Genomic DNA, 17,232 nt, shown 5'->3' with positions numbered 1-17,232 from the left:
TTTTTTTTTTCTAATGCTGTTTGCATTGAATTTCCACAACAGAATGGCTTTAATCAGGAGGTTCCAAACTACGAACTAAGTTAGTTTTCCATTAAAAATGGAAGGTTTTATTTAAGAAAAAGGTTCTTCTTCTTGCAATAGCTTGATCTTTTTTTCTAAAACTATATGTATTTGTAGTTGTTTAAACTACAAAATTAATAGAAAGGGGAAGGGCTACTGTGGGTTTATATATTAAAAGGAGCTGTTGGATATCCAGGCTGATTTTCATGCTGTTCGATTTCTGTTTATTCATCTGGTTCTGCACAGACAGGAAGAGCAGCCTACTTTAAAGACATATGGAAACTAATCATGTTTTTTTTTCCACTTAGAATTTACCTTAAGTTGCCGTACATTTCCAATCAGCTTTAGGAGTTGAGAAGTTAGAGATGGGCGGAGCTAAAACCTCAAGATAATTAGAGAAAGGATTGTTTTTAAAAATGAGCAACCCTGAGCGTCCTCTTCATCAGGCTGTCATACAATAACAGTGTCTTCAGTCAGAGGCTTCTTCAGGCCTGCTGTAATAAAGACCTTGACAGGAGATCCTGTCTGCAGCCATCTGTCTCAGCTCTGAAGAAACCTGGATAGTATGAGTTACAACCTTTAATTTCCCTTTGGGAATAATAAAATTGTTTGGAATTAAATTGAGGATGCATCAAGACTCCATAGTGAAACCAGTTTAACATCAACAGGGATCAGAACCAGCAACTTCAAGCTTCACTAAAATGGAGAGCTGCCCACGTGGATAACCCAAAGGTCTCAAAGAGAGAATTGACAGTCAGGTCAGACAAAGATTGGGATGTTTTATGACAGGAAGGGTGCGTCACCACCACTTTTCTGACTGTAGCCTGGGACAATAGACGAAAACTGTGTCTACGCAAAGAAATTTAATTCTTAGCTCTACGAAGAAAAGCAGTCAAATCTGGAGCCACAATCATGCCAGCAGCCTATGGAGGGCTCCAAGTCGAGCATGTGGTGAAGCTATAACTAGCTAGGAGATGATATATTTGGGGGGAGGGGGTCAAAAATATTGCTTTTAAAAGTCTTTGAGTCTTTTCTGGATTGCACAAATCAACTTTAAAACATTTAATGTAGAGACAACAGATTAAAACGGAATCTGAAGGAAATAAACATTTAATTTAATCACATGATTTTACACTCGGTGGACTCGGTGAACAACAGGACATCAAACCTGGGACCAAATTTGGCTGCATCAACAGGAAATAATAAAAATGTTCTGAACCCTGTAATATCATTGTAATACCAAACAGAACCAGTGTGTAAATGTGCCATATTTCATGGTTACTATACAACAGTACTGGGTATGTTTTATAGATGTGGAGTTCAGAGTTTCAAGTCTTTCAAACGATTGATACTGAACTAAAGCTGGCTGCAGATGAACCCTGACCTGGAAGAGTTTCCGACCCCCTGCTGCTGGTTCTGCTTCCTCTTCCTCTTCCCCTGGAAATAGAAGCAGAAGCCGATGTTTGGCTCCCAGTTTCCCCGGTAAAGGAGCAGGATGTGCTGGCTGTACGTACGTAGTTGTCCCTGGCGGACCATCCAGGGTAAAGCTGCATGTGGAGCAGCCGCTCCTTCTGGGCCAGCTCGTAGTATTTGGACTGCTCGGAGCGAGACAGGGCGTGCCACTGACCAACACAGACAAACGCATCAGGCCTGGCGAAGCAACCACTGTGACATCACTGTGACATCATCAGGTGTCTCACCCTGCGTCCCAGGATGCGGTTTATGGCGGAGCTCTCCTTCTCGCAGCCTTCCTGCAGCACCTGGTGTCTCGTCTCCTTCATGTAGAGCATGAAGGCGTTCAGAGGCTTCTTTACCGCCTGCCTGCTGCTGACAAACAGAGACGGCTGACCAGACCAATTTACACCCAGTTTTCACCTGATTGGTCAGAATCTGCTTCCCCCGCTAGTCTTCACTTCAGATTGTACCTTTGTTTCCGACGGTCCCATTTAAAACAAGTCTTTCATAAAGTTCCTTAGAGGTCACTCAGTCGCTTTCTCCTACTACTCTCCAATTTAGTGTTGTCTGCCCTTATTTATGACATTAATTGTTGTTTTGTCTCTTCTCTTCATAGAAGCTATATCTGGCCTGGCATTTTTGTTCAGTTGTGACTACTGCTGCTAATATCTGCATGTTTTATCTCTATAAAACACTTGGCCGTGTATCTTTTGGTGTTTCACCCCATCTCTTTCTCAGGTTACTCCTAACTTATGATATGTGGGAATAAAATCAGGAGGCATTTAGCTTGTCCTTTAAAAAATATCAACAAGATGAACAATTACTCCTTCATAAGGAAGGAGCAGCTGTTTCATGCTAAAAATGCCAAACTCACCTGGAAACACTGTTACTGTGGTAACAGGGGCGTGTACAGGTAGGTGGGTCAGCAGGTGGGGCAACAGGCTCGCTCATTGGCTGGTTGTACGGAGAAGAGAGGGGGAGGTGTCTGTCGCTGTAGAGGAGGAGGGGAACCAGAGGATGGACGGAGGTCTGCACAAAGACAGTTCAGTTCTAATAATTACATGTTTTTAAATCTAATTCAGCAAAGACATCTAAAAGATACACTCACAGGCCACTTTATCAGGTAAACATGCCCAACGGTGTTTTAAAATGCACGTGTGCGACACCTTATCAAAAAAACTATACCAGCTTTGTATGGGTTCTAAATACTGCAGTACAGTCCCTGACAAAAGTCCATTTTGTAGAAACAACAGCTAATAACCTGACTTTTATTACTGGTTTAAGAAATGGCTCATATGAAAGCTAAAACACCCCCAAATTATCTTCAATATGCTAAAATAAATTTGCTTTACAGAAGAAATATTGGTCATTTAATGAACACAGAAAGGTGTGATTTTGGCAAGACAAAAGATCTGTTGCCTACAGATAGTAATGTGAAAATGTAACTACTTCAGATATAAAAATATGTTGCATAACACCAGTGAATTACATAGTGGTGATGTCGTATCCATATTTAACCCAAGACAACAAACAGTCCTCCCGATTAGTTGTCTTGCGGAGTCTGCCAGACCTGGGCTTGTCAAAAACATCTCCAGTCTCTTCAACTCTTTTGCTTATTATTTGTACTTGACACTGAGACACATTGAAGGTGTCAGCCACCTCAGCAGTGGACTCAGGGGGAATGTTAGGCATGTTGTCAGAGGTAGAGTTGCTGTTAACGTGAAGGTCTGGTGTGCTGCAGTTCTTTTTATACACACCCACTAATTGATTGATCAGTTATTGATCAATCAATTAGTGGGTGTGTATATTAGTGGGGACTGGCTGCATCATATGGCAAAGCAACAAAACGTTGTCTTGCCAAAATCAGACCTTTCTGTGTTCATTAAATGATCAATCTTTCTTCAGTGAAGCAAATTTTGTTTGGTATATAAAACATAAGGTAGGAGGGTTTTAGCTTTCATTTGTGCAGCTTCTAAAACCTATAGATTAATTAAAAGTCACATTATAAGCTGCTGTTTCTACAAAATGGATAGGTGACAAGACTTTCGTCAGGGACTGTAGACACAATGGTCACTAGACGGCGGCATAAAGTCATGTAAACATCTGTAGCTCATAATGTGTCATATTAGTAGAACTGGAGTTACTCTCAACACTATCTGGACCATTTTCTGATCTTTGCCCCGCAGTTCATGACGATCCGACAAACGGGAAGAGAAAACGGTTCGAAGCAGTTCACATTTCAGTTGTTCAGAGGCGAACCGACACAACAGTATGGTCATCATGTCCGACATGCAGCCTCAGGGTACTGGAGCGCTGCATGGACCAGATTTAACACTGATTGTGTCAGAAAGGGAACATATCGGCTGCAAGGGATGGTGGGAAACAGAATAACAAGTCCCCTGGAAAATAAAGTGACTTATTCTTTCTGACCAGGAAAGCATCACTAAATCAACATTTATGCTATAAACTTGGGAGTGGTGGACTAGTGGTTAGAACAGGGCACTTGTGTTTTGAGAAGGCTGCAAGAACCAGGTTCAAACCCCACAGACTGCCACTATGGGTCCATGAGCAAGAACCTTAGGCCCAGATTGCTTCCTTGGAGCTGGGAGCTGCCCACTGCTCCCTGTAGTGACAGGCTAAATGCATTTTATTGGAATGCACAATTGTGACAAAGATTTGTTTTATATACAGCAAATATATATAGTTTATGTTAAAATTAGTTTAAATTGAACATTGACGTTACAGGGACTTGAATCGAGCTACCTCTCCTGAGTCCCCACCACTGAGCTATATTATACACTGGAGTGCTAATCACCGTCTGTTTGAACGAGTCGCTTTGAAGCCACCAGCTGCCATATTGGTACTCCCTATTTCCCCCAAGTAACTAGGGAATATGTGCGCTACAGCATATTTTTGTCATGTTCGGGGGGGCTTAAAACTTTTAAAATGTCAAATGTCATATACTTTTATGTTATGTTCAAAAACTATCAAGTACTGAGAAAGTCATGTGCTGAAATATTTTGCATTTTATTCATTTAAATATATATGTTTAACATTTATAAATATATAAATAACAATGTACAAAAACATATATTTACATATGTGTATACATATACACACATTTTATATATATATATATATATATATATATATATATATATATATATAATATGAATAACATGTAAAATATTTCAGCACCTAATTTCCTAGTAGTTGATAGTGTTAGTACATCCACTGACTATAGAATTAGTCCTTAGAATTTTACCTATGAAATGTTTTCACAAAGCCAGAAAACTGCTTGTTGTTGCAACCAAATCCTATGGGGTTCTGTGAGAGTAGGGAGTAGCAAGATGGCGGCCAGTGACTTCACTTTTTCGGCAAAATCAGCACTCCAGTGTATTATATAGCTCAGCGGTCCCCACAGTGTGTGAGAGGCAGGAAACACTTACACCTGCAGGGGTGTGTGATGAGTGGTTCTGCCCCCCGCTGGTCAGACTGTAAAACTGCAGCTCTGAGTCCTGAAGAGGCCAGTGGAGTACCTGCTGTTTATCTACGCAATGAAATGAAAAGATTTTAGAAAGGAATCCTCTTATGAGCTCATATTTATGTTAAATTGATTCTCACCCACCAGAGCTCGGATCTCCAACAGTTTCACTCAGTCCACTCAAAAATAGCATCTCCTAAAACAGGAATCATAAATTATATTATTTAAAAAGTCAGTTGTGCCGCATAGATATGCTTTTAATTTTCTATTCTTGTCCATCAATATGTTTAAATATTGGAACAATAAACCCTTCTTGTTTATTTATCTCTTTTCCCTCAACTCAGTTACTTTTTCTTCAACAGACATATTTTTACATTCTAACAAAAATAAAAGCAATTGTATGGAGCTGAGGATTAACATTTAATCATTTAATTTTCCAGTCGAAGTGTAACTGGGCACACAGTGAAAAAAAAATGTATCTCCCTACAAATTTCTTGTTTTTTTTTTGTTTGTTTTTTTGTCACAATTACACATTTCAGATCCTCCAACAGAGTTAATATCTGAACAAATTATTAAATAAACATAGGAAGCACTTTTTAATTGATGTCATTCACTAAAGGACAAAGCTACCAAAACCAGCATGATCTTATGTGAAAGGTATTTACACCCTGGACCACCCTTGGTTGCAACAACTATCAGCAGCCATTTATTTTTTTTAAAAATGTATGTCTCTGCAGACTTGTTTTAATTCATCCTTATTAGAGGGTTTATTCAGCATAAACAACAATTTTTAAAGTCACACAACATAATTTCAGATTTAAATCCAAACTTTGACTAGGCCACCTCAACACCTTCATTTTATCTGTTTTTAGGTGTTTGAAACTCCAGTCCTAGAGAGCAAGTATCCTGCAACTTTTAGATGCATCCCTGGTCCAACACACCTGAAGTAAATTACCTCCTATATATGCAGTCAAGTTCTCCAGAGTCCTGCTGATGACCTGATAACTGGTTTCAAATGTGTTGAGAATTTGTAGGAAACCAGCCCTTGAGGACTCAAGTCACTTTGCTTCTCCTCTGTTCTTAAACCTATTTATTTGTGGGCCTAATGTGATGTTTATTTTTTATTTATTTTTTTTACATCTTTTAGCCTATTTTATGCTGTCAGATGGGTTCTATTTAAAAGATGTTAAAGGATTTCTTGATAGAATCAGTTAATTTGTGATTTAAATTTACATTACTATAGGTTGGTTTGGATAGATCTTTTTTTCTTTAATAATGCATCAGTTTAAAACAGCATCTTTATATTTATTTGATTTATATTTAATAAAAACTTTGTTTGGCACGTTAAAAAAATCCAAACCCAGAATAAATTATCACTGTATGAACAATAAAAAACACCCACTGAATAGTGTGAATCTTTAAAACCCACATCCTTATTCTGGCTAAAATGACAATTACATTACAATAAAATAAGTGTGGAATTTTTCCAATATGTTTATCATTAATATAGAAAACAGTCATTTAAGCGATTAACTAGTTTGTGCAGCACTTTCACTAATCAATTATTTGTAATTATAAAGGTTTGCAGTAAAACGTTTAATAAGTAAAACTTTGAAGTAAATAAGTTATAAATTTGAGAACAACAATAACAGTAGAAGTAGCAGATACTTACTTCTGAATCAAAAATCTGATCCATCCTGCTGAAAGGAGGAGAAAACAAGAAAGATCAAACCAACAGAAGCTCAGTAACCACCCGACAGAAACTGGAATTTGAGGCGTGAAGAAGCCTCTGACCACCAGACACTGCGACTGGTTGGACGAGCTGCTGCTCATGATTTTATTAAAAGCTCCCAACCCCGCCAGCATCTCTCCTCTGGGTCTTCAGCCGCTCAGCTCATCTCATTCTGACCATGTGCTGCTCTTGGCCAAGAACAATCGTGTCACGTTACACTGATGAAATAAATATTCCAGCCGCAACACCAATAGTCTGGATTCTGACCAACACCATCGCCGATATTTTTCAGGTTTGTTTCCAGTCGTACAGATCAACTAAATTAAAAAAGAAATCAAAACGAGGGAATTCAAAGAAACACAAGAGTTTTCTTCAGAACCAGAGGTCAAAGCAGCTTATATTACACCCTGCTTGTATTCAGTAGAGTCATGAATGAAACCCTCAGAAACAAGATCAAAGCTAAAAACCCTGATTTGAGCTGAAATCGTTTATGTGTCCTGCTCAAAATTCTTGGAAAAATAAAAACTCAAATGTCTGTGCAAAATCCAAACGTTTTAAGAGAAAAAAAACAGTCTTGCAACTTCTCATAAGATGAATGCAAAAATCTCCTGCAGGTAAACCAGCTACTGACATGTTAGCAGCACGATCTAATTAATATCACCTGTAAAATACAAACACACGGTGACCTTGAAGGAAACCATCCAATTTATCCACCAGTTTATCATCATCAGATTATTTTCCTGCTGAAGAACCAGTTTGGACCAGGCTTCTGCTTTCACAGAGATGGCCTCTTGTTGATACTTTTACGAGGGGTTTGTGGTCACCGAGTTGCTCATGAAGTGCTCAGGTCCTCCGGCTAGAAGAGAAGCCCACATCCTCAGCCTTCCACCGCCGTGCTTTACAGCTGGAGAGGGGTGTTTCTGCTGATACAGTGCGTCTTGTTTTTCACAACTCAAAACCAGAACATCCCTGGATAAGCATGTTGCCCATACCTATAACCCAATGCATTCACTGATGTTGCCTACATCTTAGATGAAGGAATTGACTAAATGGGTAAAACAGCAAGTAACACATCCAACAACAAAGCCTTTAGCTGCACCATATGGTTATGTTGAAAAAAAGGACACTCTTTTCATCTGAACTTCAACATCTTACCTCAAGTATGTAATAAGATAAACATAAATAAGTACCTTAGTGTGAAAGGTTTGCTCATGGTCAGTTCAGCATTGCAAGCTACCTAAGTGCTGTGACTGCAAGACTAGCCCATATCACCATGCCTCTGCCGCCGTACCTGACTGTTGGATCAGGAATGTACCGCAAATTTTATTCAGATTATATTCACATTTATTCTACAGTATCTCTTAGTATTGCTCTCTTTTCTCATTTTCACTTTGAAATATCTTCTCCAGAAATTTCATCTGGTCTAGGAAGATTCTTGTCCCCTCAACCAGCGCCGCAGAGCCACCAGGATGTGACCTGGTTGGTTGCTGCTCAGAAACATTTTGTTTAAATTTCCATAAACACACTAAAGACTATTACATGAATTGTCTTTTTTGATCATTAGGAAATCCAGAAACTAAACGGATAATATACATTTTTTTCCCAATAGTGTAAAACTTTAGACATGAATCTTTCTTTTATCAGAGGAAGTATTACATATTTGAAAGTTTATTTGAAAAAAACTGATCAGGTAATCTTGGCCACAGTTATAAGGCTGAGATGTTTCCCTGAAACTTAAAAAGGTGTTTTAGATAAATAAAGTAGTCCTCTTCTGATTGGCTGATCAGACCCCTGTGATGTCACCTTTCCCAGGAAGTTCCAGCTCTCAACAAGCAAGAACCCATCAGACATGTTTTATTCCGTCAGAAAGGACTAAACAATCCTTAAAGATTTGGATGTGAGAAATCGCCTTGTTTGCAGTTCTTCTGTCAAATGGACTTCAGGCATATTACTGACATTACATAATCAATGTAGCTTAATAGCTAATAGTTTGAGATCAAATGCTGATTTTTGTTTTCTCTATACATGATGATGTGTACTACTAGTTTGATTTCCTCTGGTTTGCATGTTCCTGTGTCATTTAGATGCTGCTTGCCAAAACAAGGCGTAAGAGGCCCTGTAGAGACGGAGATCTTGGGTTTTTATTTTTTGTAATTTCTCGGAGTATTTTTTACTGAATTTCCTGGGATGTACGCTACTGAGATAACCAATAGCTGTCCACCTGTGAGTAATCTTTTCGTCTGCATTATGATGGACATCACATTGTTTTTGGCCTTATAAACACTTTGCTAAAGTCATCGTTACTGCCATTCCACCTTGGCATGTTGTTAAATGTAAACCTTAGACAAAATGTCAAGATTTGTATTTAATAAATAAGATCAGGGGATAAACAAAGGTGAAATAAATAAGGGTTCATTTCAGTAGTTCTTGAAATATTCCTTTCTCTGCACGCACACAGTGAACTGTCCATAGCTTTGCGTTCACATTTCTTTTGTCTTGCGGCACTCTAACCTCTGCCTCCACCCCTCCTCTCCATGCAGACTGTTTGTGTCAAGGGTGAGTCTCCCTGTGGATCTGCCACCAAGGCTGTCAGAAACATTTTACTGCAAAGCCTCAAACTAAATCACAGCAAATACGCATCAGTGACAATGTCCAGGCTGCTTTTCTCCCCTAAGAAGTTAAACAGAAAGGTTCGGGGTAACTTATGAGGTCCGTCCAGCCGACCACTTCCCAGGCGACACTTCCTCTTGTAGCTTATGTGGGGAATTCTATAGTGTTCCCATAACATAACAAATTTATACTGTGTTACTATTAACAACTTTCAGGTCTTATTTATTATTATAAATAACTATTCTGTTAAGTCACCAGAACTTTGTTATTTACACAAAGAGTTCGGACATCCTTTACAAAGCTCTTTAAACACTTGCTTCACGTGTTTGTGGTTTTCAGGCCGTGAAGCTACTCCATTGGGTAGGCACTCTTCGTTTTCTCCAAGAAATAAGCTTTTACAGATATTGGAGGCAGTTTGTCTGTGTCGTCTGACATTTTTCCGTTCTTTACCTCATATGGGTTGATCCCAACATCAGAGACTTTGTGGATGTGTCATTCTCTTGCACATTGGTCAAGAGTATCAATATACTTTCATTTCGTTTGCCTGGAAGTGATGATGATCATTGTTGCCTAGCGCTATCTTTGCCAACCAACGTGTGAGTTTAAGGCGGTCGATCACTTCCATTTCAGACGCTTGAGTTTCAGAAATGTTGTTTGTACCAATATACCCCCCATTCGGCAGACCAGAACTATTGTACAGGACTTTGAATGCTTACTCTGTGCTCTCGACGATTCTGAGAACTTTGTTTAGTCATCGGAAATCCAAAAAGACAAGCTGCAGAAAGTCATTAAGCATGAAGTATTGTTGGTTTAAATGAGAATGGGTGCTAACATCTGATGTCTGAAAGAATCCAAACGTTCTCAGAAATGTCCTCAAAAAGCTAAATCCACACACCCTGTTGGTTCTGAACAGATCCATAGTTTCAGAACGGATCTGTCCCTCAACTTTACCTAACAATATGGACACACTGCTGGGTAGGGAACCTGAGTATCTTAAAACTAGGTCTGATCGTTTGGACCACCAAAGCACCGGTACCAGGAGATGACTAGAGTGACAGCAACACTGAGCTCATTGGACTTCTTTCAGCCGAGTTCTCCAGCATGGCTCAGGGCTAGAGGCTGGTACGACTTGGTTTGACACAGGAAGGTTGTAGTGGTAGACCCGGCTTAATGGTTCAGCTGGTACTACATTCAGAAAGCCAACATAGAACCCTGCCATACATGACCTTTAAACATCTTATTGAAATGTATCTTTGGAAAAGCTTTATGTAGTAAAATGATACCTTTAAAGTCAATGAAAAGTGATTTTTTTTTTATTAAGAGAATCTGGCAGTAGTGAGATCTAGAGTCATGCGATGCTTTACACATTTTCACCATTCAGACCTCTTCTTATGATCCAGTGTAGCTTTTTTATTTGTAAAATAATTGACTTATTTATCATTTTCCTTCTACTTCACAATTAGACTATTTTGGCCTATTACATAAAATCCCGATTAGATACATTGAGGTTTGTGATACTTTAAATCCTTTTTAAGGCCGTGTACACGAATTGCTCATTGTAGCACAGCTTTAACATAAAACACAGATTTTTGCATTTTTAAACACTCGTGGTATAATTAGGATTGAATCCGCATGCATTTGTAAATCTGTGCTATCTGCTTGCTGTTCCCGCAGTTTCAAACTCATGGATTTTCACCAGCAAAAACTACAGCATGAATTAAAACCCTAAAGCCTGTTTTGTTTGAGCCAGAATGTGAACAATTGAAGCCTCGCCATGCAAACAGCCACGGGGTCAGAACTGTCCCCCCAAATCTCCCGTCTCCAGACACTTCATCTAGTTTTTTTCTGCAACAGCACCGCTGCAGACAGCAGAGGATAAGCATGTTGCTGTGGCAGATCTCCATCAGTCCCATGATTCAGCTCAGCCTTTCATGGAGAACTAAAAATGAACTTACTAACAGATTAAAGCAGAACTGTAAAAAAAATATTAAAGCAATAACAGGTGACAGAAGTGACCGAGCTGGAGGCTGAGGGACGCTTACCTGCAGGTGGTGATGGTCCTCGGTACTCTGTGTCTCTCCTCCGGCTGGTTCACTCCTTTGCTTCTGATGCAGGTCAATCTTTGGCTCATCCTTTACAAACTGTTGCTCAACCAGGTGAAGAGGAGGAATAGTGCCACCTGCTGGTCATTCTCATTCCTGCTCCAGCCATAGTGGAGCAACAATGGACGATCAGGTTTTAAAAGTCTGACCAGAAGGAATATCAACATTTTCGGAGCACCTGGGGACCCAACTTGAACCTGCAGAGGCAGTTCAAGATTAGGGTGATGGCTAGGAAGATACCAGCATAATAAATTTGAATATTTTCAAAAACTTAATTTATTTCAGTAACTCAGCTAACTGAAGTAAACGTCATATATATTACACAGACAGAAGATGTTTTAAAATCCTTTATTTCTGTTAATTATAACCTTTTCCAACTCCAGCTAAATATAAACATGGCATTAAGGATTGGAATCTTTCATCTGACAAATAAAAGCTACCTTTCACATAAAGAAATAGAGCCTTAATGAAAAGTGTGTTTAATACTGACTTAAAGATTTTTTTTTATTTAAAAGGAACTTTTATTCTGACAAAGAAGCCTCTTAGGAAGGCATATTCTAATTTATTGAATGACTGTATGACTGTAAATTGTCAAAATAGCAGAGGAAGCAGGCAAACAGCTGCTCAACATGTTTATGAATAGGTTGACAGTAAATTGATTTTCTTCATAATTCAGAATTGTCAACATTTTTGAAAATAATTGAAAAACCTTAATTACAAAACGGGCTCCTATTTTACACGAGTGGGACAGAGACACTAGTTCATTTCATATCAGACAACAGCTTCTGGCAGTCATGTCTCCTTGATCATGGATGTCCAACAAACTGTCATATACAACCTTTCAAAAACATTTCTCTCAAAGCTCTACGCCTGCATAAAGAGTGAAGATTGTTATGCATCAGGGGATTTGTATGGTTTTGACTGCTGCTACAATCAAAATGTCTGTTTTGACTGTAGCAGCAGTCAAATCAGACATTGAGAACAACAGATGAGGATGACCCTCGGATCATTCTGCGTTTTTGACTGATTGCATACCAGGCTGTCCTTCTGAGAGTGGATTCCAGCAACATCAATGAAAAGCCTGCAGTGTGTTGTGCTATTATGGTTTGAATTATGAATATGGAGATTAAAATAAAAAAAATCCTAAATTGGAAACCCAATGATCATTCCCAATACACACACACGCACACACACATATATATTTTATACCATCGCACCATGGCAAAATTCGGATTGAATTTTGAACAACATGTACCATGGGGGGAGAAGTCGGATGGGTTATAAGCAAAGGAATTTCACACATCCAGGCGGAGACAGCCCCTCTCAGCAGGGAAGCCTGCCACGAGAGCAGACTACACATTTTTCTTTCTTACACTTCTTGCCTAGAGACACTGGAGGAGAGGTTGGCTGGGAGACCAGCTGCCCCTGCGAGCCTCAGAATCAGAATCAAGTTTATTGCCAAGTAGGTTTGCACTTACAAGGAATTTGACTTGGTGTTGATGGTGCAGACAAAAAATAAAATGAAATAAAATGGATATATACACAGAAGCTGTATACACTCAGTAAACTGTGCCTTAATGTAACACAGAAGCTTGTAAGTCCTGAACGGGGGAGAGAGAGAGGCAGTGTCCAGTGTCACAGGCGGCTCTTGGCCTTGTTCATAAGGCCGGTAGCAGATGGGAAAAAACTGTTCTTGTGGCGTGAGGTTGTGGTCCTGATGGTCCGCAGCCTCTTTCCAGGGGTAAGTCTCTGAAATAGTCTATAGGCCCGTTTACACTACACTTTTTTAACCGAGCCGAGACTAGTCCGAGCTCGGTAACCGAGATAACTCTTGTGTGTAAACGGTCAGCAGACTGAACCAGACCGCGCTAACGATAACCGGACCGCGCTAACTGCAGACCAGTTCCCCACCAGGTCTCGGACTGTTTTTTTTTAGCCCGGTTCCCTGATAACGAGGAGCGCATGAGCAGACTGCGTCATCCCCTTACAGTCAGCTGACTGTCAGCGGGTTTCCCGGCGTGTCTGGCTGCACGTCCCGATTCACACTCCATTCAGACAAATTTCAGACATTCATAATAATACTAGCTTCCTTACCGTGCCACACAGTTTCCAGAGATGACTCTGCTTATGAACCTCAGCGTCTGTTGTTGTTTCCTGCGTCTGTAAATCCTTATTAGACGTTCATTTGTCTTATCCACGTCCCAAAAGCCGACTCTATGTCTAACAATAACATCCTGAATATTACGGGTGATGCCATTTTGATTTGCTCGGTCCCGCCTTCAATCCCAGAGAGCGGTAGTACCGCAGATCGCCACTAGGGGGCGAGGAGCAACCAAGGAACAAATAACCGAGATAACTCTTGTGTGTAAACGGCTGCATTTATCTCAGTTAACTGGACCAAGCTCGGACCGGTCTCGGCATGGCTCGGTTTTTAGGTGTAGTGTAAACGGGCCTTATGACTGGGGTGCGAGGGATCAGCCACAATCTTCCCTGCATGCCTAAGAGTCCTGGAGGCGTACAGGTCCTGGAGAGATGGAAGATTGCAGCCAATCACCTTCTCTGCAGACCGGATGACACGCTGCAGTCTGCCCTTGTCCTTAGTGGTGGCACCAGCGTACCAGATGGTGATGGAGGAGGTGAGGATGGACTCAATGATGGAGAAGTAGAACTGCACCATCATTGTCCTTGGCAGGTTGAATTTCTTCAGCTGCTGCAGGAAGTCCATCCTCTGCTGGGCTTTCTTGATGAGGGAGTTGATGTTCAGCTCCCACTTTAGGTCCTGGGAGATGATAGTTCCCAGGAAGCGGAAAGACTCCACAGTGTCGATGGTGGAGTCACAGAGGGTGATGGGCGTAGCTGGGGCTGAGTTCTTCCTCAAGTCCACAACCATCTCCACTGTTTATACAGCGTTGAGCTCCAGGTTGTTTTCCCTGCACCAGTGCACCAGGTCACCAGATGGTCAGCCTCCCACCTGTAGGTGGACTCGTCACCATCAGAGATAAGTCCGATGAGAGTGGTGTCGTCCGCGAACTTCAGGAGCTTGACAGACTGATGTATGGGGCTCAAAAACACACAAATGGGAAAAATCTCGTCCTCTGCGCCGCAGAGGACCTGACTGGCATTGGAGAAAATGCCCGACCGAATCAGAGTCTTAACTTCTGCGTCAGACGCCGGAGCAAAGAATCCCTATACCAAAACCAGCTTTCTTGTCAGACTGTTGCAGGAAGCTGATTCCAAACGTGGAGCAGCCAAAAGCCGACACAGCGTATCCCACGCTGAGAGCAAAAGCCAATCTGGAGTCGCCGCTGCAGGGCCTCGGACCGGCCTACCCTGACCACATTTCGGCTAGCTCAGAGCTGCATGTCTGCTGGTGCTCAGCAGCTATCCCCTGCTTTTAACTTATTCCTTGGATGGCCAAAGTGAACCGAACTCACATGAGGCACCGATAGGTTTGGCAGTGAAGCAAACAGGGAAAGTTAAATGGTTGTTTGAAAGGTTTGTGTGAGGCGGTTACATTGTGTTTTTAAATACATGAAGCTAACCAACGTAGCTCCCGCTAGCATTTTGATACCATGTCATTGCTGATGTGATTCGAGTGTGTTTTTATGGTTATAACAAACGTTATCTCCACAAGACTTTTATACACTGATGGGAAATTGATGTTTGCGTTATCTGGTCTACTTGTACGAATAAAATAAGGCGAAGCTTTATAAAGTTAGCGCCAAATGTCCGCTAGCAAAAATGCTATTAGCTTCCGGAACTTCTGGCTTCCCGGATAGGCACGAAAAAGGCTTGTTTCAAGCATAAGGTTTGCTTTGTTTTGCTCCGCCTACTTTCGATAGTGCTGAGTGTTATTACCGCATTAATATGGAATATTAATGTTGATTTAAAGCTGTTTTGTATAACTTTAGAAGTAGCAGATTTTAGCGACTGATCGCTACAGCGACCCCTAGCCTCCCGGAGGTATAATCACATTAGTAAAAATCAAGCGTTCCTAAAGTTTACAGAGCTTTGCTGAGAAAATCATTCTTTAAAATGTTATTTTATCAAATGTTTTGTGTAACTCGGGATTTGCATTATGAATGGGTTGAAACACATACCAAATGTTTTGCATTAGTTAAGCTAATTTAACTCCATTCCATGTTCTTTAAGATTAACTTTGGTTCTTTATGTAACCGGGTGGTTTATTGGTCGGGAACAGTGGAGTGGTTGTAAATTCCTACCCATTAAATGTCCCTGAATGCATCTGTGCCCTATTTCTCCACCTTCCTCGGCTTTGCAGCGTTGTTGGGCTCATTAGTAGGTGTATATAGGCACCAGGTGTGCCTGCCAAGCTAGAAGTAGATTGAACCTCACTTGGCTGACTACTGGAGCTGTTAACCTGCTGCACCAGGAATTGGCATCAGGAAATTTGTGTTGCTGGGATTATTTCAGTGACTTCTCACTGCAGCATCTGAAGGTACCAGTTTTTCCCTTGTTTTCTTATGTCTTGTTGTTAGCAGACCCTTTATTGTGATCTTTTTTTGGTATTTCAGGGTGCTGCTGCTGCATATTATGCTCTCACCCAGGTGCATGGTTAATGCTCTGGGTTAATTAAGAAAAGGGGTTGTTTAGAGCTGGAGTTGTAGCACCACACACATTGAACCAGACAATAGTACGGGGTTCTTCTTTTAAATTTTATTAAATAGCTGATTTGGCACAGCTTTACAGGACTGGATTGATGCAGTTTGAGACTTGTTTTGTTTTTTTGGTTATTTAACATTATTTTGTGTCTTTGGTTGTTACTAATTTGGGTTGCAGTTGTTTGTGTTTAATTCTCAGATTGTTTCTAGTATTGTCCTGTGTTCCTGTGCTTTATTGGATTTTAGATTGGTATAATAAAGTCTATTTTTAATATTGTAAAAGACTGTAGAAATAAAACATATTTTGTATACTATTTCTGTTTCCTAATTCTTATGCCAGACCTACCTGGGTACTTTTAATTGGGAGACCCTAGGCCACTTGAGATTTAAGGCCTACCAGTTGGCTTTAGGGCCACGTCCTCTGTCACAGTCCGGGCTCCATCTCCCCGTGTTACATTTAACTCAGATCTGCAGTGAGCCAGGATTCACAGAATTATTCTGACCACTTATTTTGTCTTTTGTTTCTTTTGCATGTACATAGTTCCTTAGCTTGGCTTTTTTTATCTTAATTTTGCTTAGTAGTTTTAGTTAAGTTTCACTAGCCTAGTAGAGAGGATTTGTTGATTGAAATATAGCATTATATGGTGATGTTCTCTGGATGTTAATTTTATTTCTGTTAAATTCTTGAACTTGAGGAAAAGTTGTCACTCCTTATTCTATATGTGTGCAGAGTTTCCAGTTCAAACATCGCCAGTGCTCGAATCATCCCTTTCAACTAATGTCAGCTCTAGCGCTGATATTCATCGGACAATACCTAACAGACAGAGAGTTATTTATTAAACATTAAATAACTTTAAACAGTGTATAATTGCACAACAATATATATAATTATATAAATGTGTGTGTGTTTACATTAGGGGGTTTATGGTGATTGGGCGACTAGTGCTTAATAATTACTTTATAATTGGAATTAATTAACTAGAATTACTAGAAGCATTCAATATTTTAACTTGTGGTGGAATCCTGGATTTGTGTAGTCCCAGGAGCTGTTAATTGTAATTTATAACTGTATTATAGTAGCAGTAGCAGTTATTAACCAAATCACCATACAATGTCTTAACTGTCAACTCGAAGGGATAATTTGAGTGCTAACCAAAAATCTTTCTC

General features: G+C 40.3%; 2 protein-coding genes and 1 long non-coding RNA gene across 3 annotated transcripts in view; 1 reads left to right on the top strand and 2 right to left on the bottom strand.

Moving 5' to 3' along the window:
• Window positions 1-413: 413 nt before the first annotated feature.
• LOC105919322 (transcription factor 7) lies at window positions 414-11,572 on the bottom strand. The gene is made up of 8 exons (XM_036132158.1): window positions 11,384-11,572; window positions 6,672-6,696; window positions 5,144-5,195; window positions 4,965-5,065; window positions 2,390-2,544; window positions 1,761-1,884; window positions 1,575-1,682; window positions 414-1,497 (listed from the first exon to the last, which is right to left on the bottom strand). Exons 1-8 carry the CDS (start codon window positions 11,470-11,472, stop codon window positions 1,417-1,419), a joined length of 735 nt encoding a protein of 244 aa, XP_035988051.1. The 5' UTR covers window positions 11,473-11,572; the 3' UTR covers window positions 414-1,416.
• Window positions 11,573-11,588: 16 nt separating this feature from the next.
• Window positions 11,589-17,232, bottom strand: part of LOC105919334 (zinc finger protein 502) — a 32,368-nt gene continuing 26,724 nt past the window's right edge. The window contains exon 7 of the mRNA XM_036132157.1: window positions 11,589-11,640. Within this exon, the coding sequence (XP_035988050.1) occupies window positions 11,604-11,640 (37 nt within the window). The 3' untranslated portion in view covers window positions 11,589-11,603. The remainder of the gene's footprint in view (window positions 11,641-17,232) is intronic.
• On the top strand, window positions 15,614-16,379 carry LOC118560752. Its single transcript, XR_004929568.1, has 2 exons — window positions 15,614-15,902; window positions 15,979-16,379. It is a non-coding gene; the product is annotated as an uncharacterized LOC118560752 (long non-coding RNA).

The sequence above is a fragment of the Fundulus heteroclitus genome, unplaced genomic scaffold (genome assembly GCF_011125445.2).
Source record: "Fundulus heteroclitus isolate FHET01 unplaced genomic scaffold, MU-UCD_Fhet_4.1 scaffold_479, whole genome shotgun sequence".
In the NCBI taxonomy this organism is placed as follows: domain Eukaryota; kingdom Metazoa; phylum Chordata; class Actinopteri; order Cyprinodontiformes; family Fundulidae; genus Fundulus; species Fundulus heteroclitus.
The sequence above is the reverse complement of the archived record's forward strand: the minus strand, read 5'-3'. Positions and strand labels throughout refer to the sequence as shown.

Bases quoted from the DNA above. Each gene is read 5' to 3' on its own strand.
- LOC105919322 (XM_036132158.1), bottom strand. From the start codon at position 11,472: ATGAGCCAAAGATTGACCTGCATCAGAAGCAAAGGAGTGAACCAGCCG. The intron at 6,697-11,383 runs GTAAGCGTCCCT...TCCTTTCAGCAG, and splicing joins AGGACCATCACCACCTGCAG to GATGGATCAGATTTTTGATT. The intron at 1,498-1,574 runs GTACGTACAGCC...TTCTATTTCCAG, and splicing joins GGTCCGCCAGGGACAACTAC to GGGAAGAGGAAGAGGAAGCA.